This window comes from Eublepharis macularius, chromosome 8, assembly GCF_028583425.1.
Source record: "Eublepharis macularius isolate TG4126 chromosome 8, MPM_Emac_v1.0, whole genome shotgun sequence".
Lineage (NCBI taxonomy): Eukaryota > Metazoa > Chordata > Lepidosauria > Squamata > Eublepharidae > Eublepharis > Eublepharis macularius.
In genome coordinates, this window is record NC_072797.1 from 89,068,227 (window position 1) to 89,095,819 (window position 27,593).

Genomic DNA, 27,593 nt, shown 5'->3' on the forward strand with positions numbered 1-27,593 from the left:
GGAGTGCTCCCAGGGTGGCACAATGATATCACTCCCAGGAGTGATGTCATCGCATCACCCTGGGAGCGCACCTGGAGGGTCTGTTCCCCCACCTTTCCCCTCCACTGGCCAGGTGAATGATGGGGGGCGGAGGGTGGGAGAGGGGGATCCCCCGGGAGAACGGCAAACCTAGTGAGTGGAAATAAAAAGAGTGATAAGAGCCCTCGTGAGGTACAAGTTTAAGGTAAAAGTAAGAAGGAGCTAGATTAAATGTCCGAGGCAAAGGTTTAAAAGGTTTTTAAAATAAAGCAAATCATTACATAAAAGCTTAAAAATGGGGAATATTAGGCAAATAAAGGTATGTTACTGTAGTTTACCTCACTGCAGAATTCAGCTGTTCCTAGCATCAAACTTGGGTTATCTGGATAATGACCTTTTCTCTTTTCTGTATTTGTTGTTTTAATATACTTTTTTATTTAGAAGACAATATATCTGTAGTCAGGGCTTTTTTTCTGGGAAAAGAGGTGGTGGAACTCAGTGGGTTGCCAGCACTGGGGCAACTCTTGGCAGGAGGTGATGCCCCTGGTACCACACGTGCGCGCGCAAAGTGCATGCATGCTCCCAGGACCAATGACATCACTTTGGGTCAGCTGGAACAAGGAGGGAGTTTTTAAAAGTTTAAATCACCCTTGGCAAAAATAGTCACATGGCTGGTGGCCCCACCCCCGATCTCCAGACAGAGGGGAGTGTACATTGTCCTCTGCACTGCTCCAGCGGCGCGGAGGGCAATCTAAACTCCCTTCTGTCTGAAGATCAGGGGGCGGGGCCACCAGCCATGTGATCGTTTTCAAGAGGTTCCGGAACTCTGTTCCACAGCATTCCAGCTGAAAAAAAGCCCTGTCTGTAGTCATAACCTTCCTGGAATTAGCAATTCAATGTGCCACTCAGTTTAAAATGGGCCCTATAACAGTGTGAATTTTGAAGTAATCTTTTTAAGACTCTGCACAAAGTGCCCCTTTTGGTGTAAAGACAGGGCCTTCTCTGTTGGGGCATCTCACTAATGGAATGATTTCCATGTGTCTACTAATTTGGCACAAGCTTTTTGCATTTTCTATGCCAAGTCAAGGCTTGTTTGCTCTGAATGTTTGCCACTATTCCTCTAGTTATCTGATGTTCCAGATACTGCTGCTGCTAATATTTTTAGAAAGCAGTCTTTTATGTTCAAACTATGTGCTATTTTTAAAAGCTTGTGTTGTAATTTATTATATTCATTAGACATCTCTGTGTTTTAATTTTTGGTTTTGTTAGCTTTCTGTGGCACTATTTTTAATAAAGAGTACTGGATATTGAAAAGCAAATAAATATTCAAACCGTTTTCAGTTATGATAGATATTATAACAGCAGTACGACATTTTTCAAAATTCACAGGGGGAATGGCCGTGTGAGCGTCCCCAATACTGTCCTCTTTATCTCCAAGTAGTTTCTTTCAAGGTCATCCTGCTCTGGCATCTGATAATGTGGGAGGGGCAGAAGGGTTCCAGAAGGCTGTGTTTTTCCTGGTCATCTCAGGCAGGGGGCTGCATAGATCAGGCAATGAATTTGGTCTCCTAGTTCTTTCAAAATAGCCTCAATATGATGAAGGATTTATGGTGCCCTCCCCATCCCCTGACTTCAAATAAAAAGTCCAGAGCTATGCCTTTCATTTCTGCTCTCCCACCTCTTGCACCCAGCAAGAGCCATTAATTATATGTTGGTGAGGTACAGAAATCATCTTAAAGGTAAGTAAACATTTTTCCTTTGTCTTTTGGATTGTACATTTCATTAACTTAGTATAGCTAAATGAGAGGAGCTGTTTGGTGCATTAGAATAAATACATTGTTCTAGTCCTTATAAATTAGTTCAAGAGCGTGAGAGAGGGAAAGTTGCCCAGTTTAACACCATTCTGATAAAGCTCAGTATCATTGACATAGAAGAGATATTTTAGGATTAGGTCCCATACCCTAGCCAGTTGAAATATATCTCAGATCATTTCTCCTGTGAGCGACATAGTTAAATAAGTCACATTGCTTTAGAGTCTACCAAGTTTGACAATGATTTTCTTCAACATTTTTTCATAAATGGTTTGTTAGAGATATGGTATGACAAAGAGACACTCTTGCCCTTACTATACGTCTCTTAATTTTCTTTGTAAAAGAATTCAGCAGGTCAGCACCAATACACCTCCTTGGAGACAGATCCATACATGCATATGTAATGCCATTCATTCACAGGTGACTGTGTTAATAGCTAGGGAGTGCATTGATATGAAAGTTATTTTGTGTGCTGCTTGTATATACCTTTTCCAGCAATTTTTCCTCCATGGCTCAAGCTAGCCTGATCTCATCAGATTTCAGCAGCTAAGCAGGGTAAGCCCTGGTAAGTACTCGAATGGGAGACCACCAAAGATATCCAGGGCTGCTACACAGAGACAAGCAATGGCAAACTTCCTTTATCCATCTCTTACCTTGAAAACCCCTTTGGGGTCAATGTAAGTCGGCAGCAACTTGTCTGCTCTTTACACACAATAATGTAACAGAAATTGCTTGTGTCAGTATCTGTCTACAGCTTGCTTCACATATTCATTCTTTATATAGCTGTTAGAAAGTACATGTGATCTTTGAACACACAATCCTTGAATGCACAGTCATTGCTGTGACATCCTTTTGCCATTCAGTTTTATTTTAGTATTAATTAAATACATTTTATATCCTACCAATGTAGGATACCTAGTTCAAACTCTGGGGGTGGCTTCTAACATATAATATCAATAAAACTGTAAAACAACAAAAATAATAATTAGTCAGTAGGATCTGATTGAACAAATTCACACATGCAGTGAAGAGACAATTTCTGCCAAGTTACCCTTCTGACAGGAGCCTTCATGATGTTCCTGGGCATCACCTAGGAACAACATCTGGGGGCAATGGAGAAAGATGGCAAGAAAGTAACACTCAGCATGTGGAAATCCTACTGCAAGATCAAAGGCAATGTCTCAGAGTCTCTCTACACAAGACATCTGACACATGAAGAACATGTGTCAGGATGCAATGTTAGCCAGGAAGGGTAGTTTAAAAAGAGAGAGCCGGCGGCAGGGCAAAGGCTTTGCTATTCACTGGAGCTGTGTGAAGGGGCTGTGAAATGCCAGAAGGCAACTTCAGCCCATTATAACCTCTCCAGGTCCAAGCCTGGCTCTGGAAGGCAAATCTAGCCCATTTCCATTCCTGGCTGCCCTCTGGTTGCAATCCCACCCAGTTATAGACTGTGAGGAGCCATCTCAACCAGCTCTGTCTTTTTAAACTATGCTTTCCAGCTAACATTGAGTCTCCTTACATTTGACAAACACGCACCGAGGCATCTCATGCAGAGAGACTCTTAGAAAACAACCATCATAATCACAAAAGTTCACAATGACAACAGAAGATGATTCAGATAATATTATCAGTCCATAAACCTGCTGGAATAAAATTGTCTTTATTCTTACTGGAGGTCAAGGGCTGTAGCTAGCCTCACTATGCTGGGCTACCACATTTATTAATGGGGAATCAAAGGAATGAATGGAAAATCAGTACCCTGTAAGCCTCTCATCTACACCAAGTGTCTGTGTCTATAGTAGTATCTATGATGTGTTAATTTCAGAAATATTAACAGTTTCTTTTAGTTTTCCTGGTTGTAACCAACAACATAATAAAGATGATTTTGATTTTGAAAAATGTACTCTGAGGCAAAGGGAAGACTGGGTGAGGGCAGCAGGATGGATCAGCTCAGTAGCATTTGGAGCACCACCACTTTTGAGGGGTACCAGACAGTCAGCACTGATTAACTATAAATTTTCCTACTCCAAAATAACATGCCCTGATTCTTTAAGTGAAAGCTGTCATGTCACAAATTAAAAAGCCTGCTTTCAAATACTTCTCAGGTGGGGTAAACCAAAGTTTCAAGTGGGGCAGCTGAGGAACTTGTGAACTTAGGGTGCCTGTAAATTTCCCTGGAGACGGAGTTTCATGAAGCAGCACCATCACTTAAAAGGGTTTTCCCAGTGCCTGGCACACATTTTTTCCTCTGCCTAAATATGGACCACATAAAGAGGTACAGGAAAAAATAACTATGTGAACCAACCCAATAAAATTGTCTTATAACAACAAATCAACATTGATTTTGAGAACAGAATTGTTCATAAAATCATTCCCACACCATGAAAGGGTGAAGGCTAACCATCTGGAGCTCTGCTAGCCTTCATGAACATGATGGTGTTCATGTTTATGAACAACGCTGTGGATATATTGGTAAAATAAATGGCCCGTGAAGAAGAACCTCTGAAATGGGCAGAGTAAACAGCTAGCAAGCTCGTTGGCCGATTTTATTTCGTGGACCACAGTCTACACACTGTGTGGGATACTCCACTGTCATTTCTTCATATCTGAAAGAAAAACAGAAAAATTGATTATATAACTGGAGTATGTAAATTTGTGGAACTTACCTTGTAATTCACCAGTCTGACAGCATAGAACAATGTACCCTGTAAAAAAAATCATGAATAAGTATTGTTTGTTGATCATGAAATAGTTATCATGAATAATGATGAATAAGTATTGTTTGTTGATCATGAATCAGTATTGTCTGTTGGTCATGAAATATGATCAACAAACAATACTTATTCATGATTTTTTACAGAGTACATTGTTCTATTGCTGTCAGACCAGTGAATTACAAGGTAAGTTCCATAAAGTTACATAGTCCAATTATATAATCATTTTTTCTGTTTTTCTTTCAGATATGAAGAAATGACAATGGAGTATCCCACAGTGTGTAGACTGTGGTCCATGAAATAAAATAAAACAAATGTTCAAAGAAGGATATAATGATTATTGTAAACACTTTGTAATTTGCACTAATTTTGTGATATGCACTTATAGCACTTGCACTTTAAAAAGTTTTAAGAATACAAATATTTTCAGCAAAACCAATAAATCCAGACAGTTTAATATAAATATAACCATTGAGTGGTGGTGCTTTGAAAGTACTGTTGGTATTCTGGATACACATGTACTTTGTAATGTGCTGGAGTGGATTCTTTAAAAGAACGTTGTTTTGCAGTCTCCAGCATGTCAAAGAAAACCTGGCTGTGGTGGACACTTATTGGCTAGAACCCATATCCACCACAAAAATACTGCTCTCTTTTTGCCACAGTTTTCAAAATGTTTGTGTGTGTTTTGAGGGCAGTGTTGTTAACACAAAGGTTGGGTGCATATGTATGCAATATATAGCTAGTGTTGAAGAGTGGTTACAGTGTTGAACTAGGGTCTGGAAGACCAGGTTTTAAATCTCAACTCAAGCCAGTCACCTTCTGACAGCCTAATCTACATAAAAGAGAACCATATATGCTACTCTGTGAAGGATAACAATTATCTATTTGTGTGTGTTGCTTTATAAATATACCATTAAAAGATATAATGCCCAACAGAGGCATGAACAGAGGGGCATAATTTAGAACTGATCCAGCGTTCAACATGCATGTATGCATGTGTATAAACTAGGTTAATACTGTGAGAGAGAAACTGGCTATCCCTGACATGCTGCATCTGTTTTTATCCCATGAAATGTTTCAAGGTTTCGTAATTAGCCCTTAATTGGAGGCCTTTGTTTAGAGACAGTGATAGAGTGGCAAAGCCTGTTTGTTTTTATAGCTGAAACAAACAATTCTAGGGACAAAGGATAACTGAAGCAAACTTCAGAGCATGACCTTATAAAAGGGATGCTGCTCTTTAGCTTCATGCCTATGCTGAATTATATTCAGGGATTAACTATACTAGTAATGATACAGATATCGTTGTGCACAAGGCAGCTGTCAGAAGCCTTGGACTCCCTTGCATAAATCTCATGTTATGTCACAGGAGGCTTGTTTCATAAAGAAGATCTCAAGTCTAGTTGCCTTGGGGTTTGAATAACAATGCAATATCTTTCCAGAATCATCATGTTTGGTTTCTTGAAATATCAATCAAAATTAAGCATGGGTAGGGGTGCTACTGGAAAATTCTACTGCAAAAACTCTACTGCTGTGTGATACTGTCGTATACTAAGGATAGTTTGCACATGCATTTAATTTAATTAAAATGGTGGTGTTTGTATTTGCATTGTTGGTGATCAAGCATATTAACGCACATGTAAATGACATTTTTCCAGTTACAGGAACACACCACCAAAGAGAAGTAATGAGACTTGGTCTCATTCACAGATGTTTCCAAAATGGTGCTTGCTTTCCTCACTCATAACAACTTCATCTTGGTCAAATTTCCTGTTTGGAAAAGAAATCAGTAATATCTCAGAACAGAATTCTTTGTTTCTTCCTTTCATTCTCTCTCTCTCTCACACACACACACTACTGTCTTTATATAAGCGCTCTTATTTTCTTTAGTCATATATTTTCCTCTTTGTTCCTCATTTCTGTCTAAAGAATGTAAGAGTAGACATTCTATACCAAATCAATGGTCTATCTCGTCCAGCATTCTGTTTCCAACAACAGTCATTCGGATGTCACCAGGGAGTCCACAAGAAGGGCTCCCAGTATTTCACAGTCAGAGACACTCTGCCTCTAAACTCAGAGATCCCATTTCTGCTATCATGGCTAATAAACAATGATAGACTTGTCCTCCATAAATCTTTCCAACCTTTTTTTAAATCCATCTAATCCAGTGTCCACCCTGCTTTCACACATGCTGGATAATGCACTTTGCAAATCGATTTTACTGAGTGAAATGGGAAAATCCACTTGCAAACTATCGCTAGAGTGCATTGAAAGTGGATCAAAAATGCATTATCCAGCATGTGTGAAAGTTCCCAGTCTACTACTCATAATGTGAAGTAGTTCTTTCTTTTGTCTGCCTTGAATTGTATTGCCCATAAGTTTCATAGGGTGACCCTAAGTTCTATTATTAGAGTAGAGAAAGAGTCTATTTATCTGATTCTATGGTACATCATACATCATTGTATAAATCTCTATTGAACCGCTCTTTAGTTGTCTTTTTTTCTAAACTAAAAAGCTCCTGATGCTTTCACCTTGCCCCAAAGAGAAGATGCTCTCAACCCCATGATTCTTTTGGTTGTCCTTTTCTGCTTTTTTAAACAGATATTCAAAATCCTGTTCAAGATATAGCACCCAAAACTGTACACAGTATTCCAAATGAGGCAACACCTTACCTAAGTCTCATATACAGCTTCATGCTGTGGGCTAATGATTCTTATGTGTAGATGCTTATTAAGAACATAAAAAGGGCCATGTTGAATCTGACTCAAAGCCCATCCAGTCCAGCATTTTGCTCACACAGTAGCCAACCAGCAGCCTCTAGAGAGCCCCAAAGCAGGATGACTGTAACAGCATCCTCTCACCCATGATCCCGAGCAAGTGATAAAAAGAGATGTATTGCCTCTGGTACTGGAGGGAGTAAATATCCATTATGACTAGTAGCCATCATGACATTAAATAAACCCTATATATTCAGTTCATTAAATAATCTTTTAAATGGAATGGCTCGTTATAAATGCAGAGGCAGTCTTCTGCAGCATTCTAGACCTTGTTGATCATGTTGAAGAGTCTAAGCTTCTACAGTTGCATGCATCTGTTCACACCATCCACTGAACTCATGGAGATTAGGAATAGAGCCTGTGGGTATTGTCTTACTACTGCTATCCATTTTGTAAACAGAATTTTTAATGAAATGAATACATGGAGGTTGGAACAGGATTGTGCCTGCTGTTCCTGCAGCTGACCTCTGTATATTTATCAGCTCTATGTATGCAGAGCCTAGGCACTGTATCAAGAGTCTAGATTGTGTAGGTTCCCAGATCATATTATACATACATATTCTGCAACTTGTATACATGTAGGTTCTGTGCTGATGATTGCATAGAGACCAAGAGCCAAACTATAAGTGACGCCTGACACAGGTTGGACACTTGTCAGCTTCCCTCAAGTTTTGATGTGAAATGTAGGCAGCTTGGCAGAATGTTGGACAAGTGACAGTTGAAAAGTCCATTGGACAGCAGTCGGAGAGCCAAGCTGCAAGACCAGGATGCCTACATTTCCCATCAAAACTTGAGGGAAGCTGACAAGTGTCCAACCTGTGTCAGGCATCACTTGTAGCTTGGCTCCAAGTGAGGGCCAGTCAGTGCAATTACTTCCACGTGCTTGCTGCACTTTGTTTCAGATCATGTGAAAAGAGTTTCAACCTAAATTAGCTGTGATACAAGCCTTTCACTTTTTCCTCCTGCCCAGATCTTCCCTTTAACCAGCTGTTTCTTTCTTGGAAGAAAGGAGTAGTTACTCCACATCTCAAATTGTGGTTGTCATTTGCATAAGTTTCCTGGAGAGCTTAAGGATTTTCCTCAACTGTTTTTTTTTTTAATGAGTTATTATTAGGAATGTGATATTTTTCCATCTCAAAAGTATTGCTTAGTTTCTTTAAACTTGTGATATATCTTTTGGCCTGATCATATTATTGTTTTAACAAATCATAAACTAAATTCAGAGATCAAACAAAACCATGATTTGATTAAATTAAATGTGGTTAGTATGATAGTCTGACTGCAGGCCACTCAGCTAACTATGGTTAATTAGGATATGTCAAATTCCAAATGAGATCACACCTGGAATTGGTTTATTAACCAATTTGACTTAATTGGTTTCACATGATGTACAAACGCAGACATCCTGGTTAATCCTGGCTTGATCCCCAACGATGCTCTTCTGAGCTATTTGGAGAAGGCAACAAAACCAGGATTTGACTGATCTTCTGTGATCAGCGTTCAAGTCACACTAAGAAGATTCCATTTTGTATATGGTTTTCTGTCACTGTGAATAAAAGTCAATTTTGGAGGCAGGCACTTGCCAAATTAATCCTCAAACACCTCTCTATGGATTGCATCATTTTCATTTTTGAAACAGGGGCAGGGGGAATACAATAGGTTGACTAGGAGAACAATAAAAATTACTAGAATTATCAACTAACATAATTTCAGAACTCCAGTTACTGTGGCTTCCTGACCTCTGAGCAGAACATAAATGATTTAAAGTCTAATAAAAACTATGCCTAATAAATTACTTTCCTATATCTGCCTTTGGAGCACAAGTGATTTATCCAGTGGCTATAACCCAAAAGAGTTTTAGGCACACTTAATCCCGGTGAACAAAATGGGATTAAGCATATCTAACAATTGCCCCCCCAGTCTGAAATAAAGAGGCAGACACAAAGCATTTTGGATATTAATGGGCCACTTTATTTTAACTTTAACAAATATAAATACGGCAAGGGATCTAACTGCGGTACAGGTCAGGCACGGTGTCCGCGCCAGGACTACCGTCCTGACCTGTCTGGGCGAGCCCCACTGCCCCGGGTGTAAGCCATCCACATGCATGGCTGCAACCCGTCTGGCCAGGCAAATGGTTACCACTCCCCGAAGCTCCAACCACTCCGCCATACAGCCCGAGTGAAGGACATTTACAGGGTGAGTGCCAGAGGCAATCTGCCCTATTAGCTGATCGCCATGAAGCCCACCAGCCAATCAGACAGACTCCAATCCCCCTTATTGGGGATATGCCAAGGGTGCTCGCCGGCCCGCTCCCTTTTTCCCAACTCTATCCTGCCAAATGACAAACCTATTTACAAGTCCACGCAACCAAATACCAGTGCAAGGTAGGCGAAAAACTCCCCACCCCTTCGCCAATTAAGGGAAGGGAGAAAAAATTCCTACCTGGCCCTGATAAACAGCGACCGGCTCTCCTGCACTGGTAAAGGGAGGGTGGGTGGGCCGAGCGCGCGAAGCCGACTGCAGGGCAGAGAGAGCGGAGCTGCCTAGCAAGGCTTGGCTCCGCCCCCTATAAAGCCCGCGTTTTTCTTCCCTCCCAGCAGCCGCTTTCTCCATCCGGGGCTGCAAATGCGGCCCCCATCCTAAGCAGCTTTGAGCTGCCGGCTGGGAGGGGCCGTATTGCCCCCCCAGTCTGAAATAAAGAGGCAGACACAAAGCATTTTGGATATTAATGGGCCACTTTATTTTAACTTTAACAAATATAAATACGGCAAGGGATCTAACTGCGGTACAGGTCAGGCACGGTGTCCGCGCCAGGACTACCGTCCTGACCTGTCTGGGCGAGCCCCACTGCCCCGGGTGTAAGCCATCCACATGCATGGCTGCAACCCGTCTGGCCAGGCAAATGGTTACCACTCCCCGAAGCTCCAACCACTCCGCCATACAGCCCGAGTGAAGGACATTTACAGGGTGAGTGCCAGAGGCAATCTGCCCTATTAGCTGATCGCCATGAAGCCCACCAGCCAATCAGACAGACTCCAATCCCCCTTATTGGGGATATGCCAAGGGTGCTCGCCGGCCCGCTCCCTTTTTCCCAACTCTATCCTGCCAAGGGCAGGGCCAAGCCTCTGCTTAGGCCCATGCACCCCACAGGTGGCTTATTGCCAACCTGAGCCCTTGCCGTAAGTCGTCTAGAAACAGCTCATTACCTGCTACAGAGAGGTGAACTCCATCACCTCTATAAAGATGAGCAGCTGCAGCTCGAATCCTAGGGTGAGGCAAGTATATGCCCAAACCCTCCCCCAAGGCTTTCAGTAAAGCGTTATTAGCCCTACGTCTCGCCTCGTTCATACCCCGGGCATCGAGGCCCTCACGCCATCTGCGTCGCGGCAAGATAGCCGACCATAAGATCAGGACCCCAGGCCAGAGTTCACATATGCGATGCAGGTCTGCCTGCGCCTGCAAAGAAAGGGCCTTACCCTTGATCAAGCCTAGGTCATTACCCCCAAGATGTATGACCAAAATATGAGGAGGGAGTCCCCTCCTCTCTGAAAATAGCAGTGGCATCAACCCCGGCCATCGAAGGCCGCGACGACCCTGCCATTCCACCGTGGCCCACTCACTGAGCCCAAGTTGGGACCCAATCTGCGTCCTCTTGGCTTGGTGGGCCGCCCAGAACACCATGCTGTGCCCGCAGATGAGGATCCGAAGCCTCCCACGGCGAGCCACAGCACCTACAAAAGAAAACAGCATCAACAACATGTCCACCTTAAGGGAGAGGGCGAATATATGACCGATAAGCTGAAGATCGCCAGCGGCCGACCTTCTGAATAACAGGTCCTGGGTAACCCATGGCCGCGGCCGTGGAAGCAGCACCGATCCGAAAGGAATGTGTCGCAAACTTGACACCCGTGAAGCCTAACTTGACCAACGCCTTCCCAGTCACGGCCCAAAATTGATATTTTGTCAGGGGCCTACCATCACTATGACAGAACAGGACACCTGGTTCGGTCCCCCGCATCTGGACATACTGACGCAGAGCCCGAACAGGGCACAACTCCTGCTCCTCACAGGGCCCCAGTACTATCTCAATCCCCCGACCCTTTTGATCCGTCTTGGAACGGCGGACCCTAAGCACCGCCATCTCCCCTCGAAATTTAAGGTCCTCCGCAGAAAGCGCTCTCCCCGATACGTCAGAGACAGAAAGAGGAACCAACTCACTCACCCGCAGGGCCCCAAAAAATGCCGTCAAGGCCGCTGCATGGAAGAGAAGTGCCTCAAAACGAGAGTGGCAAACTACAGCCCAAACAGAACACAAGCCCCGAAGGACAGAAGGGGAGATGGGTTGCCTATCGTCCTTACGTATCACCATCTCACGGGACCATCCCTCTAACATTTTCTTAATCCTAAAATCCCCGGTGGCATCAGACAAACCCCGGGCCTTACTAGCAAACGCCAGAGCAGCTAGTTGACTCCGAATAGACTAGACTGCCAGGCCCTTACCTTTGCGGTCAACGCAAAACTGCATAAGGTGGACAGCCGGGACCAGCCATTCCTGACGCAGACCTGCCTCCCGCCTAAAAGCAGCGAACTGTCTCACCGCCCGATCATATGCCCTCTGGGTGCTGGGGGCGATAGCTAAACGAATCGCCCTGCATGCCTCCGTCCTCCAATCTGCCAAAGGAACTGCGGCATCGGAGCTGGCTGCAAGTCGGCCTCGGGGGCAAGCAGTCGAAATCTCGCCATCTGCAAGCGAGACAAGGCGTCCGCTATGCAGTTGTTCACACCAGGAACATGCTTTGCCAGGAACAGTATATTTAACCGCAGGCACTGCAAGGTAAAAACCCTGACCAACCTCATCACCCTGCAGGATTTGGATGAAAGGGAGTTAACCACTTGCACCACTGCCAGATTATCACACCAAAAATGTACGGAGTGGTTAGCAAGGTCCTCACCCCACAAACAAACCGCCACAAGGATGGGAAAGAACTCCAAGAACGTAAGGTCCTTGGTAATCCCTTGAGCAGCCCAATCAGAAGGCCACTGCTCAGCACACCAGTGACCTCGAAAATATACTCCAAAACCCGTGGCTCCTGATGCATCTGAAGTAACTTGGAGTTCGGCTTCAAGCAAAAGCTCGTCCCTCCAAAATGTAACCCCGTTAAAGGAACTCAAAAATTCCTCCCAAATTTGTATATCCGCCCTCATGCCGCTGGTAATCCGGATCTTATGGTGAGGCTTGCTAACACCACACGTTGAGTGACACAAGCGTCTGAGAAAAGCCCTACCAGGGGCCACCACCCGGCAGGCAAAGTTCAAATGCCCTATAAGTTGTTGAAGCTCCTGTAGGGAAACCTTCCGCCTTCCCGTAAACGAAGCCAAGCGGGCACGAAGGTCACAGAGTTTGTCCCTGGGCAAGCTAGAGGTTTGCCTCCTGGTATCCAGTTCAATGCCCAAAAAGGTCAGTACTGATGATGGGCCTTCCGTCTTTTCCTGGGCTAAGGGGACCCCCAGCTCCCCGGCCAGGTCAATAAAGCCAGCTAAAAGGCGGGCACACTGTCCAGACCCATGCGGCCCAACAAAAAGATAATCATCTAAATAATGACAGACATCGTTGCACCGCAAACGGTGCTTCAATGCCCACTCAAGAAAAGAACTAAAGCATTCGAAGTAAGCACAAGAAACAGAGCAGCCCATAGGGAGCGCCCTGTCCATATAATACATACCCTCAAATGCGAACCCCAGCAACTCGAAATCGTCCGGGTGGACTGGAAGAAGGCGAAATGCTGACTTGATGTCACATTTGGCCATCTCAGCCCCAACCCCACAACGCCTCACCACCCTGACCGCCTGGTCGAAGGAAGTGTACCGCACCGAGCACAAGTGCTCAGGTATTGAGTCATTTACTGAGCCGCCCTTGGGGTAAGACAAGTGGTGAATCAATCGGTATTCACCAGCAGCCTTCTTAGGAACAACGCCAAGTGGCGAAACCCGCAAACGAGGAAGAGGAGGGGAAGGAAAGGGGCCTAAAACCCGCCCCTCCGAACACTCCTTAGCAATTTTTGCCCGGACAACCTCCTCCATGCCAACCACAGACTTCAGATTGGACGCCATGAAGGGGGCTCTAACACCCATAAACGGTATTCTGAAACCAAACTGGAAACCCCGTAACAAAAACAACGCCTCCCTGCGCTTAGGATAAAGCTTCAACAACCGCTTAAGGGCCCTCAGACTTACCGGACTGGGGCCCTTTACTAGCAGGCTGCTGGGAACCACCTGCTGCACCCCCACCGCGCCTACCTCCTTTTTTAGGTTGCCGAGGGCATGCTGTGAAAGGGTGTGGACCCCCGCAGAAGGGGCACTGATGCTTAAAGGAACAAGATTTCCTTGAACACTCCCCTCGGGACCCAAACTCCCAGCATAACAGGCGGGGTTGAACCACCTGCCCCGCTGCAGGGCGGGGAGTAGAAGGGGACTGGGACTTATGCAGCAAGTGACCGCTGTCCGAACGATCCCCAGTACTAGGCTTGGCGGGGGACATGACCTGCAGCCACAGCTGCTGGTGGATGCGGTCCCATGGCATGGCTGGGTTAAGGGCCGCCCTCATGCGGAATTCCTCGTCATATTGCATCCACGCAGGCCCCGCAAATTCCGTATAGCCCTTATAAATAATGTCCATATATTGAAAAAGCGGGGCCGCACGCCATGGCTGCGCCCGAGCAATGACCCCCGCATATATGAACATACCAGGCAGCCAATTGTGCCAGTTTCTGTCAACCTTCCTGCGCTTCAGCTTCTCCTTATCCCTTTCATCTAAATCCTCTTTATCCTTCTTCTCAATTTCACGAAACAGAAGGTTAAAGATATCAACGTACTCTCCACGCAGGATTTTATCCCTGGTGGCTTGCGTCAGATGATCACCCAGGGGCAGCGCCATATCACCGAATGGCAGCGCATTAAAAGGCACCATCCCGTAACCACCCGTCCCCAGCTGGGGACTCCAATAGCCAGCAGGGTACGCCTGCCATGCTGGGGGTTGCCCCGCAGCCCCCTGAGTCATACCCCCATACCAACCGACCGAGGAAGCCCATGGCTGCCCTTGTCCAGGGAGAGCACTGGAACCCAACTGACCCCAGGTAGTAGCCTGACCCCAAGGGGAAGGAACTGCGGCCGTGGCCGTGGCCGGAGTGGGGCCAGCCTGAGAACCAGGCGCCTGTGTCGGACTGGATGGCATAAATGTAGATCCCAGAGGCAAAGGGCCCCAAGGCCAAGTGTGAGTTGGTGGTGTGGTGGTGCTCTTACCAGCATCGTCAGCGGGTTCAACCACTGGCACTGAAGGTTCCACGGCCAACGCGACAGGCCCACCTTCATCTGCCCAGGCTTGCTCAGTCTCACCAACACCTTGCGCCTCCATCGTGGATCCCAACTGTTGGTTGCTGTCTCTTGCTGAACCGGTCGCCGCACCTGTGGACTCCTCAAGAACAGAGAGACGTGTCAGCACCTCTTGCCTAAAAGCTGACTTAGAAGCCAACCTGCTAGACTTGTGACGAACAGGCCCTCCTGGTGGGGCAGGAGTAACACTCCTAGCCTTTTCAAGTGCCGCTATGCGAGCCAAGATCTGCGAAGTGGACACTCCCCCTTCCTCCTCATCTGAGGAAGACAACACCGGGGCAGTGCGTTTTGAAGCAGGCCTTTTTGCCGGCTGTTTGCCCTTAGAAGGGCCCTTAGCTTTACCTTTAGGCATTGTCACAACAAAATGGCCCCCAGATAAGAGCCAGAAAATGGCCGCTGAAAACCTTAAGAAAAAGGGCTGCTCCAGGAGAGCCAAGGCCAATAAATAAGACCCCCCGTACAGCCACCAAGAACAAACAGCCACCCTGTCTTCCCAAGAAGGAGGGGGGGGGTGATAAGAACGACAGCCACCCCCAGCGCCAGCCAGGCAGTAAGCAGAGGCCCAGCTAAAAGCCACTGAAAGGCCCCCAACAGCCAACCCCTAGCCCCGGAGGACGCTTGGGGGGGGGGGGAGAGGAACCCGAGCCACTCGCCGCCAAACAGGGGGGGGGGAGAGCCGGCACCCTGATCTACCAGCCAGCAGCGGGCCGACCACCCCAGACACCCCCAAACCGTGAGAAACGGAGGGAAGATGCGAAGGCCGCTGCCCTCTAAACGTCCCACGCTGGCTCCAAACGGCGCGCAACGCCCAGGAGCGTCAATAAGGAACGCGGCTAAACGGCCCTGCAGCTCTCCCGGGTCAGCCTGCTTCGCCGAAGGCCGCCTCCCTAAACCCTAGCTCCGCCGCTCGGAGGACGGAGCAAGACTCCAACCGTCTCTTCCGAGCGCGCGAAGCCGACTGCAGGGCAGAGAGAGCGGAGCTGCCTAGCAAGGCTTGGCTCCGCCCCCTATAAAGCCCGCGTTTTTCTTCCCTCCCAGCAGCCGCTTTCTCCATCCGGGGCTGCAAATGCGGCCCCCATCCTAAGCAGCTTTGAGCTGCCGGCTGGGAGGGGCCGTATTATGGCCACTAGTTTTACACTGCCAACTGCACTCACTTCTAGGATGAATATGGATTATTATTTATCCGAGTTATGCATAATAAAAGCTGGTTATATCTCCCACTTTCAAAAGCCAGTGTTGTATAGTGGTTAGGGAGCTAAATTAAGACAAATCTCTACATTGCCATGAATCTCAGTGGGTGAAGTTCTTTTCCCATACATGCCACCTGAGCTACTGGGAATAAGGGTAGGGAAATATCTAAAAGGTAAGTTGGGAGGTATCCAACTGACTAACAGCAACTACCACAAGGTTCCTGTGGGGCTTGTAGATTTCAAGTCTGCTGATTCAAGGTGTCTGAAAATAATCACGGCTTTCATCTCAGGAGCCATTAAAGAGCATGTGTAAGTCCCATCAAGTCACAAGCAACTTATGGCAACCCCAGCAAGGGGCTTTCAAGGCAAGTGAGAAGCAGAGGTGGTTTGCCATTGCCTTCCTCTGCAGAGTTTGCCTTGATGGTTTCCCACCCAAGTACAGACCTTGTTTATCCAAGATCAGACAAGACCCAGCTATACCATGCTACCTTCCTTCCCAAGACAGATCATGTTGCTCAAAATGACTTGTTCATCAAAGTTTGCTAAGAATCATATAGCCTACATAAGAATAGTTACATGTTGCAGACTTGATGAAATGTTGGCCCTCTCCAGTATTTTCTAGCTGCTGTAATTTAAAAGCAATATAAAATTCCACCCTGTCTACTTGCCGGCCTGTCTTTTTGTACATATGTCTATTTAGGAAGATTTCTGCATATCTTCTTGGGAGCTGTAGTAAACTAGCAGAACCAGGGGATGTATTCAATGGAAAGGCAAGTCCTTTCCATCCTCTCCTACCTGCTATCCTTGAACATCCCAGTGGGTGTCCACAGTGACATTAGGCCTCCCTTGGTCCTATTAGCCACTGGGAGAAGTAAAGACAAGAACTGCCAAACGCATACATTTTGTGGCTCAGAAGCTGCTCTCTAATCCCTAAAAAATTCAAGTATGATAGTACACTCCTCTTATAGAACTGAAGCATCATTAGTTTAGTTTGAAAGCAATCCCATCTCACTGAGCATGGAAAATTATAGAGGGCCTCTTTTGTCAAGTGCAGAATTTTTTTTTATGGCCGCACCTTCAAACAAATGACTCTCCATACACATTCTAGAAATGGCACAGTCCCATAAGGACTATTCCATGTACCTACTTGCCTTTTAAGATTGGCTGTAGAAGCCAGATGGATGAGCCTGTTCCGTTTCTTTCCTCTGATCTTGTAGCAATGCAATCGAGATGCTAATGTTTGATCTCTGTTGCTTTCAACATAACAACATTACTGGCATTTCCAAATTTCCATTAACCCACTTGGGTAACAAAGTTTTCCTGTCCCTAAGAGGCCTACCTTCACAAATTCAATCTAAAAATAATCAATGGACTCTAATACGATTAAAGCTAAAAATAAGCCTTCCTGTGTCATCTTGTGCAATAAAAACGCTTTCTGAAGTCCATCCAGTTATTTCTTTCATTTGGCAGCCGATGCATCTGCTTGGCCTGTTTACAACCAGTGCTATGTCAGAAATGATTGCCTGGGAGCAGGTTTCTCATTGTTGTCCTTTAGGAGGCTTGTCAGCACAGGCTTAAATTAAATCTCGTTCAGTCAGAACTAATGCAGCTGTAACAGGCCAGCTCGGGTCAGTCCTAACCCCAGAGATTTACAAGAGGACTACTTGAAGCGTTTCACATAGTTTAGCAAAACATTACTGTCTACGCATCACCTCACATTTAGAAATCTTGAATAAGAAAATATTCACTTCAAGTTTAAAAAATTTAAATTTTCTAACATGCTGCATTTCACTTGCCATGTAAGGTATGTAACCAGCAAATGATTTACAAGAGCTAATTTAAGTACAGGGATGCATTCCTTGATTATGTATACATCCCAACTGTTATCTGGTCTCCTAAACATTTAGTGCTAGTATCGTTGTTACATTCAATTAGTTACAATTTGAGAGAGAGAGAATAGATCATCCTCATACTTTCACAATTATTTTGGGTATTATCTTTCAAGTCTATTCTGGATCAAATAATCCATGATTATGGAAAATTGAAAATGATTGTACATCCCCATCCGCCATCAGCCAAAGGCTCTTGTCTTCATCACAATCAATACATCTGCTTCCAGTGCTTTCTAAGATGTCTGACATGATGATGCCTTACAGTTTGTCTTGTCTTTCATTAGCCATCCCCAGATGAGGACTAGTTTTAGATGAGATGAAGATGCTTATGCTGAATCAGATAGGTTTCATCTAGTTTAACTGGGACGTAGTTACTCTAAGATCTCAGATAGAAATGGAGACACCAGGGACTGGACCTGGGACCTTCTACGTGCAAAGTTCTTTTTTGCTAAGCTATTCCCACAGCACTGTATGCACATGAGGGAGTCCTGAGGGGGAGGGTGACCACTGAATCAAGAATCCCAACACACATACACTGAGCTGAATGAATCCATAAGGGAATAAGTGTTTGGATTCAGTTTGACATATTGTAACATTATAGATCTCATACCAAAGAAACATGTTCTTTTCAGTCATCGGAATGACATGGGGGGGGGCCTGGGAATCATGTCAGAAAACTGTGGCCTTTGTCTATGCACATTCATTAGACCTATGTATTGACCTACATGAATACACACAAGTCATTCTCCACATAATCAGGAACCCAACCATTCAAGTGTTTACTGGCCCAATGCACACATTGGAATGACCACACGTAGATCAAAGGCAGAGCCTGCCACCATGATCCCACTTCCCTCCCCCACCAATGCTAAAGTTCTGAAGAGAGGATTATCTAGACTCCTTCAGAATAGAAATACAGCACCTATGAGCATACCGATCTGTGTGACGGTATCTCACAGACCAACTCCAAAGCCCGATCAACACATGCAACAGGATGAACACACATGAAACTTCCTTATACTAAATCAAACCATTGGCCCATCAAGGTCAGCATTAGCTGCAGCTCTTCAGAGTATTAGGGAGGTCTTTCACATCACTTGCTGCCTGGTCCTTTTAACTGGAGATGCCAGGGATTTGACCAGGGACCTTCTACATGTGAAAAAGAGGCTCTTCTATTGAGCCACAGCCCTTCCCAGCTGTGGTAGAACTTTGAAGGGGTAAAACAAGCTATATCATTTCAAAGCATAAGGAGGAGGTGCAGCATTCTTAATGTTTCTCCATGTAAAATCTCCCTGCAAATTAAAAAAGAAAACCTCACAGCAAAATGTTTTCGCTTAATCTTTACTATTCTACTTTTCAACTTGCAAGCACTTCTTTTAACTGGAAAACTTTGTGGGTAAATAGCAAGATCTGAATCCATTGACACCTTAAAGACCAACAAGATTTTGAGGATATAAGCTTTCAAGAGTCAAAGCTCCCTTCTTCAGATACAAATTGGAATGGAGATCTATGAGCCTTTATTATCTACTCAGGAGGTAGAAGTGTTGCAAGTAAGGTAGTCAGGATGGTACAAAGCAGCTTGATTAGAAAAGAAAATAGCATCTGTAGTTCTGTAGTGAAAATATAATCTCTTTTTTAAAAATCTAAAGTGATACAACCCATACTACCACCCCAGGACTCTCTCATTTCATTGCCACCTCATTCTGCAGCATGAATACATGTAGGCCATTTTACACACAAACACATATTTCTTTAAATGAATAGAGGAGGGTGTAATTTTAGCATGAGACTGGGGAGGGGGTATTAACATCTTTCCCAGTCGGTCATTTTTCTGCACTATTTCCCTGGACCCTTATCCCCCATCTGGAGTTCCAGAAGCAGATTTTACCCTCATAAGAAATCATATTGAATCCCACAACTGTTAAAACTGTGAAGAGGAGGCAATTTGGAGTAGAAAAATGAACAGCAAAGGAAGGATTAACCCCTTCCCTCTTCTATTCCACTGCTGGAAATCACAACCTCTGAAAGTTGTTTTTCATCTATTAAAACAATAAACATAAGGGCTTCTTTGTAAATTTTTGCATGTAATTTGTAACTAGCATCTCTAAGTGCAGTCCTAAGCAGAGTTGCACCCTTCTAAGGACTCTGAAATCAATGAGTTTAGAAAAAGGTGTAACTCCGCTTACGACGACACTGTCAATCTGCTGTTTCAACCAGCAAGCTTGCAAAGAACAATAGATCAAAAACAAAACCCAAGATATGGAATGCAGTCAGAGACCTATGTAGGATGAGCTGCAGACTTTGGTAGATGAGAACTGGACCTGAGAACGGCAGTCCTGTGATCATTAAGAAGGTATTTTGATCACCACAAAGCCAATCAGTGCACACCTATTATCCAACAGTATAACATGATCACATTTGCAACCAATAGGATGAATACCAATCTAAGTTACTTGTCCCACTTGCCAAGAAACAGGCTTAAAAGACATATTGGATTTAGATGAGGGACTTACATTCAAATCTCTCCTCATACACAACTGCTTTCTCTTTGCCTCAGTTTTTTATATATAAATTTGGTACTCTAGTGTCATAAGGAAGGAATAATATGACAAGATGCTGAGGGTGAAGATACATGCATTCTACATATAGGTATGTTTTTATCCCCTAGACCTCCTTTCAGAATAATGAAAATATGAATGTATTTAGTATTCATTTATAAGCCTGCCTTTCTCCCAGATACCTGGGGGCTAAGACCAACAACATTTGCTCTGGCAATGTTACTTTAAACAAATCATTTTCAAGTTCAAATGGTCAGCAAGAGTTTAAACAAAGTCATGTGGAAACTTTGGCCAGCATCCCAAGAAATGCAGGGCTAGCCCTGTGTCCTGAGGGGACTTTGCACTTTTGTTTCTTGAATCGCAATCTCCCATGCCATATCAAAAGTCATTTTTAAAAAATATACAGAAGTTTCAAAAGCCATTTGTGAGATGGCCTAGATATCTGCTGTTGAAAGGAAAGAAGTTAAAAATCCTACTGGGCACAAAGAAGCAGTTGGACTTGCTAAAAGTAGCTCTTTGGATCCCACCCCTTCAAATTAACAGACCACTTCAAAGAGTTTATTTCTGATCTTGACTTATCGGATCTTTGAATTTCCAGTCCAATAATTTAATTTATATGAAGATTAGCAGTTCCCAGCCTTGTTTTTCTTGCTATGACTGGAATGGAAAATAAGACTAAAGAGATTTTGTGAAGGGAGAGGTAGGGGGTTAGCATCTCGGTAAGCATCAGCTTCCTCTTTATTCATCACATAAAAGGTTACACTGGAGAGGGGCTGGAACAGAGGATGGCAGCTTGGCAGAGACAGCGGAGGGAATAAAAACCTTTAATCTGAATGCTACAGCATTTTCACCTACCTGTAGCTCTGTTGAAACATGTGCTAGGTGCAAATGGGTCATCAATAATTTCTTAGTAAATTTTTAATTTTACCACATGCTCTGCTAGCATCCATATCCTGCCCTCCTCTCTTTCTGCTCTTTGTCATTCTGTTCCCTGGGACACCATTTCAGGCTTTGGCAGAAAGAATAGAATTTTTTTTTTTAAAAAAAGCAAAGATACAAGGGTTCAAGATTTTCCACAAGCTTGGACATACTCAATATAGTGCTTTAAAAGCATTTCTTAGCCATCCTTTTTCATACTCCATAATAGCAAGAACTATTGCAACCTGTAGTCTGAAATACAGAAGGAGGAAAATATCCTCTCTCTGTGCTGTCCCTTTTTATGAAACTACAAATATCTTCCATTTCCTTTCCAGGGCCTACATTGTTCTTGACCTCCTATAGAATCATCTTATCTGCCACCCCAGCAGATTATCTATTTGTTATCCATTTGCAATACCTGACCTCACTCTTCATCCCAGTCGCAATAGGTAACCATTACTGGGTGTTACATTGCAGGTAATATTCCACCATTAGCAACAGAAGTGTGGCGATGCAAATTCCTATATGTATAAGCACAGACAATATGTGCATGCTTTACAAACAACTTCAAAGCCATTCCTGACTTTCTAACTTTGGTTGCAGCCATTTTTTTCCCTTTTATTATGATCTGCTCCCATAGGTATTTTTGAACTGACATAAAATATATTGAAATGGCTATATATATATATATATATATATATATATATATATATATATATATATATATATATATATATATATATTGAAGTGGCTACCAGGGGGAAGTATAATAAAAGCGCCAGCAAACACTTTGACTTAACCTTTTAAAAGAAATTATAGCTTTTTAATAGAACATCATTCTGCAATTCAATATCAGGGATAAATGTTAACTTTCCACACTCCCTCATGAAATTAAACTAAATATTGCAGTGATTAACTGAAAAATCAATATGTTTCTCCATATAAAGCCATAGGTGCAAGAAACTGAAGACATTTAAGGGTCCCTGGGGTACATTCAACAACAATTTATCTCCTAATGGAATGGTCCACCACCCATTCCTGGGTTACCAATTTCATTATCATTGGTCCTCAGAGTGCTTCTTTATCTCTTTCAAACCACAGTTTAGTCGAGCAACTTCTAATACTCAGCATTATTCTAGTAGTATATTTATTACCCTATATCAGGATTCTAGAAAATATTTTCATAGACGTATTTTTGTTCTGTTTTCCTGTTTCCTAGACCAAATCAGTTCCTAGTGTGAGCAGCGTGGTGAGCTATTCTGGAACCACTGTAATGAATTATAGTACCTCTTAGTAGATTTTCCATAACTGTCAAATATCTGTCTTGTTATCTAGAACCTTTGCAACTCATTACAGAATATTGCAGAATATTTATTCATTTGATTATTTTTATCCTAAAATAAAAGAGCAGAAAATAAAAGCTGGATATAGTCAAAGATATTAATCCAGCAATTCAGCAATATTAAATGCTGTTGGTTATAGGGATAAGAGGCAAATCAAATACTGATACTTTTTAGAAATAATACAGATCTGAATTGTTCATCCTAGATTTTGAAGTCTGAGACAAAACCTAACAGGTGTACAAACACAAGGGACACACTGACTGGTAAGTAGTGCAGTATTCAAAGGAACAGAAAATTAGTGTGTTAGTAATCTGCAGTAATTGATATCTCTGCAATACCCTGGAAATGTCACTGCTATTTTTTCATTGCTTCTTTTAATATATGGATGCCACAAAATGCCTTCATTAATATGCTAAAGTGAGAGCAATAACTTTATCCTGTGTTTTGATCTAAAAGGTCACAGCAACAATTACACGGAAGTGAAAGATATTTTTGTCACAGATATTGCTAGGTGAACAATTATGAACTGCAATTGCTGAGGCTTTATGAATGAAAAGCTAATTCATCCTACTGAAATCTACATTGCAAAGTAGGCCATAGCATCAGCTTTATTAAAGGTTAAAACAAATCAGTTAACTTTTAATCTGAGGGTGTGCTTTGTCTTCTTTCTTTAGAGAAAATGAATAGTCAGTACTTTCGCCATGAAGTACTTGCTTGTGAAACTGGAGGGCTGAAAAACTTCTGGGAAAAGACAATTGAGAAGCAAACTCAGCATCTTGAAGTTGAAAGAGAACGTAAACAAAAAAGTGCATTGACCAAGTGAGTATATGTTTAATGTACTGGCATTTAATCAGGTGATTTTAAAAACAGCGGTAGACTGGGACACAGTACAGGGAAAGCAAGTGGCACAAGCCAGAGAAGAAAATGTTCTGCCTGACAGCAGGGCTTAAAGCAATCATCAGATTTCTCAGGAACAAAGCCATCATGTTTCAGGTAGGTAGCTGTGCTGGTCTACAGTAGAAGAGCAGGAGCTGAGTCTAGTGGCACCTTAGAGACCAACAAGATTTTCAGAGTATGAGCTTTTGAGAGTTAGAGCTCCCTTATTCAGACACAAATAGGGTCCGCATGATAACTGAAAGCATGGGCTGGTCATCCAAACCATACTGAGGACAGGGCACAGCTAGGTCCAGGATCATAGTAAGCACAGATGTACATTCACCATGTATATGATAACAATCATGTCATCTAAACTATTTGAACTGGTTGAATCAGCAAGTCTAGCTTCTTAGCCCAGGGCTTAAATAGTCTGAAGCAGGAGTAGTTCCATCTGTTTTTGGGCTTCCTCCAGCCAGGGCTTCATTGAGATCTGATCCTGCAAAGAACTGTGTGTGCTCAGACAGTGATCTGGCTCAGTAGCTGGAACATGGGCCACCAACCTGGTGATTCATCACAGCTGAGCTGCCTCCTCACAGATTCACTGTCTCTGCCACTCCTGCTGGGTGGAGGGAGAACCTGGGGGATGGTTGGTCTAGGATCTGGCCCTATGGGGCAGGTGCTGGCTGCCATGGAGTCTGGCATACAGACAACAATGTCTGTAGCTGACATTTCAGGGGCAGGTCCTTCAACAGAGGCATCCGAATGCAAGAACTCTGCATCTAAAGGGGATTCTGCAGTATTGGATGTCTCTGGACCCTTTGTCCCCCGAGATGGTCCCTGGTTCATTCTCATCATCCTCATATGAGGACTCTGGGTCTAGATGTGGTCCAGGGGAGTGGTCCCTCCTGACCAACATACAGATAGATTTTATTTTATGGTCAAAGACCACCACCATCACCCCATAAACAGAATAGTTATAAAATTTATCAATAATCACTAGTCAAGTCAAAAGAGTTTATTGTCTATAGCCATAGGCTGTCATAATTCACCAAACATTGACTAATAAACAATTAAATCCCTTATCACAGTTTGCATAAGTTACAAAAATTAATTAAAACAATACAGTATGCCAAACTATCTCAGGAGTCACAAAACAGCCTCATTCAGTACCACCTTAGGTCTTATCTTTTTGGCTGTGAGTGCAAACTGAGAGACTCTATATCCATGTCAGATAACAAAAACACAATCTTCTCGATTTCAGAGTATGTGTTTGTCACTGATAGGATTCTAGCCAAAAAATTTAGCTCTGGGTACGCTATATAATGGACAATAAAGTAGGTAGTGGAAAAGGTTCTCCACTGTAGGTAATCCACAAATGCAGGTGCGATGTTCCATAGGGGTGTGAGAATAACGCCCTGCCAAAAGAGCTGTTTGCATCATCTGAAAGTGCAGAGCAGTGAAAGACACTCTGAGGTTGTAATGAGAAATACTGGCTAGGTAGGGAGATCTTGAATGGTCAAATTTGATTAGTTTATACCAAGGAGCTGCCTTAGATTTTGATATTGATAGCCGATCCATCACTGCATCTGACTTGTAGATCCACTCCTTAAGTGGGAGGTTGTTGGCTGAGACCCCTAGCAGGTCATCTGGGATGACCTTTGGCAAATGGTGGATAGAAAGCCAGGGCGTGTGGGGTCTTTGGATAGTAAGTAATTTACTGATTGGCAACTTAAGGAGTCAGAATTGGAAAATTTGATCCTTTTCCAGTATTTTAAAAATGCAAGGTGTACCCACGTCCTAAGGGAGGGGAGTCCTGTTTCGGCTCTCATCAGGGCAGCAGGAGCGCCTTTGGGTAAAGCCAAAATCCGTCTCAAGAACTGGTTTTGGATTACCTCAAGGCTGGTTAGAATGTCTTAATAATCACTACATAAGGAGTATTTTAAAAGTAAGAAATGTGTATCACTAAATAAGCACTGTATCATGGTAGACTGTGGCAGATGCGCAGATACCAGCCCTTCTGTCCGAGGTTTCAGGCTCAAAATAAGCTAACAGGAAGTAGGTGTACCATTCCCCTGATATTCCCAAGATTTTTTGGAAGAGATATGAGATAAATTTGTGTTTAAGATCAAAATAAAAGGGGAGGTGGACCTGAAAGAAACCCTTGCTAAGTGGTAGAGGCTTCACAAGAAGAAGGTCCCATGTTCCGTTTCTGGCACCTACAAGTACAAGTTCTTATCTAGAAGGTGTCAGGAAAGACCTCCTTCTGCCTGAGATCCTGGAAACATCTGCCAGGCACGGTAGACAGCACAAGACCAGATATATGGTGCAAGTAAAGGGGGTTAAGCCTTCCTTGTGTGCCGTGTTCCCAACCCGAAACTGCTGCTGAGCTATCAAGTGACTATTTCAAATCATTAGATACTACTTAGGTGAACAGAGAAAATATTTGAAACATTAAACTGGCAACCCTACCAGTCAGCGTTGGCAGCCAACACGCCCAATTACTTTTTGGAATATTCTGGCATCTCATCATTCTTGTCTCCTTTCCTTGCCAAAACTGTCTCCTCTCTTCCCCTTCTTTTTTGCAGACAGCTGTGGAGGTCTGTGCAATACACATTGAGGCAGGACATGGAGTAGGGCTTGTCCTCTAGCTGGAGGTGGAAGCATTGCAATAACATTTCCATAGCCTGCCTGAGGACTGAGCAAGCAGGAGTGTAACCTCTTTCTGGATACCTTCCTCCACTGATGGTTTAGGCAGATAGCAAGAAATGTAGGGAAGAAATATTGATGTATTGAAGGGGTATCTCTACAAAATAGTGAAGTGATGTGTTTATTATTTTAACAGATTTCTCCTGGCAAGCCTGAACATATGCTAACTGGGTATTTTTTTTTCTAATTAGGCTCAGAAATGAATGGATGGAAAGGCTGGAAAAGAGATTAAAGATGATAAAAGCAAACGATGAAAGTGAAGAAGCCCCTAACTAAAGATAGCATCACACATTTTTACGTATTTGACTGAAAGCTCTAGTTTCAATTGTGCTTAGATTAAACAGAGAAGGATTGAGTTATGATAAAGCCATGGTGTCTGATGTGCATTCATTTAAAAACTTCACTGAGTTTATCTGGAAAACTGATATAATTATTTCTCTATCAGATCTCTTCCTTTAGCTATCAGACTCTATGTTGTACTCCAAAGAACTTTCTTATAGGAATTCACCAGTAGTCTGATCTACTATCTTAACTGCCAATTGTTGACATTGTAGTCTGGGGATTCTGCATTATGATGTTGTATATTGCCTCAGTTGCCTTTAGGAAAGAAGTAAATAAATAAATATGTAGTCAATATCCCATGTGCGTTTTTGGATCCTTTTGATAATATACCTTTTTGCAACTTTTAATACAATTGGCAGTTAAAATAGTAGATCAGACTATTGGTGAATTCCTATAACATTAACAGTTAATACATATCATTATGTGAAATCAAAAAATGCATTCATTTTGGCATGGTTTCATTGATTGCAGTTAAGGCATGACTATACACAGTTATGGACTGCATCCCCACATTTATGCTAGCACATTCAACACATGCCAATCATGCGTGGAGACTGTTTTGTAGTCTTACATTCATGCTCACTCCTTGTTTGAACTATCAGGTGATTTGTGGTTTGTGAAGAGGATGCCCATGAAAACAGTATGTGATACATTCAGTTAAGTGTATGAACTGCTTCCATTAATTGTATGGTGTTTAAGGCAGGGGTTTTTTTCCTCTGGTTTTTGATCCAGAATGACTGTTTCTCACTTGTAGCAGCATCTAAATATTACAAAGTCCTTGTGTCTGTTGGGGAACAACACAACACAAGGACTTTATATCACACATGCAATGGGTGTTTTGTGCTTCCCAGATGCACACCAGCTTTTTTCTGTTTGGTATCACAGCACAAAGGGGAAGCGCCTCCCCACAGCCTCCCGCTGTTTTCATGTCTTCAAACCACTCCATGGAACCCTGTAAGTAGTCATTTTTACACTGAATCCTATAGCAGCTCCATGGGGTGGTTTGAGGATGTGAAAACAGCAGAAGGAGAGGCAATAGGGGCTTCTCACTGCATGCTG

The 27,593-nt window shown here is 43.4% G+C and overlaps 1 protein-coding gene across 3 annotated transcripts; it reads left to right on the plus strand.

Moving 5' to 3' along the window:
• Positions 1–1,577: 1,577 nt before the first annotated feature.
• Positions 1,578–27,524, plus strand: LOC129334836 (protein FAM240B-like). 3 transcript variants are annotated; one of them, XM_054987182.1, is made up of 5 exons: positions 1,692–1,757; positions 22,816–22,873; positions 23,067–23,199; positions 23,285–23,429; positions 26,384–27,524. In XM_054987182.1, the coding sequence occupies exons 4-5, from the start codon at positions 23,290–23,292 to the stop codon at positions 26,466–26,468; spliced, it is 225 nt and encodes a 74-aa protein (XP_054843157.1). In that variant the 5' UTR covers positions 1,692–1,757; positions 22,816–22,873; positions 23,067–23,199; positions 23,285–23,289; the 3' UTR covers positions 26,469–27,524. The 3 variants fall into 3 exon arrangements, with proteins under 3 accessions (XP_054843156.1, XP_054843157.1, XP_054843158.1); XM_054987183.1 differs by lacking the exon at positions 23,067–23,199; XM_054987181.1 differs by lacking the exons at positions 22,816–22,873; positions 23,067–23,199 and having other exon boundaries at positions 1,578–1,757.
• Positions 27,525–27,593: the final 69 nt, after the last annotated feature.

Bases quoted from the DNA above. Each gene is read 5' to 3' on its own strand.
- LOC129334836 (XM_054987181.1), top strand. From the start codon at position 1,727: ATGTTGGTGAGGTACAGAAATCATCTTAAAG. The intron at 1,758-23,284 runs GTAAGTAAACAT...TTCTTTCTTTAG, and splicing joins GTACAGAAATCATCTTAAAG to AGAAAATGAATAGTCAGTAC. The intron at 23,430-26,383 runs GTGAGTATATGT...TTTTCTAATTAG, and splicing joins CAAAAAAGTGCATTGACCAA to GCTCAGAAATGAATGGATGG.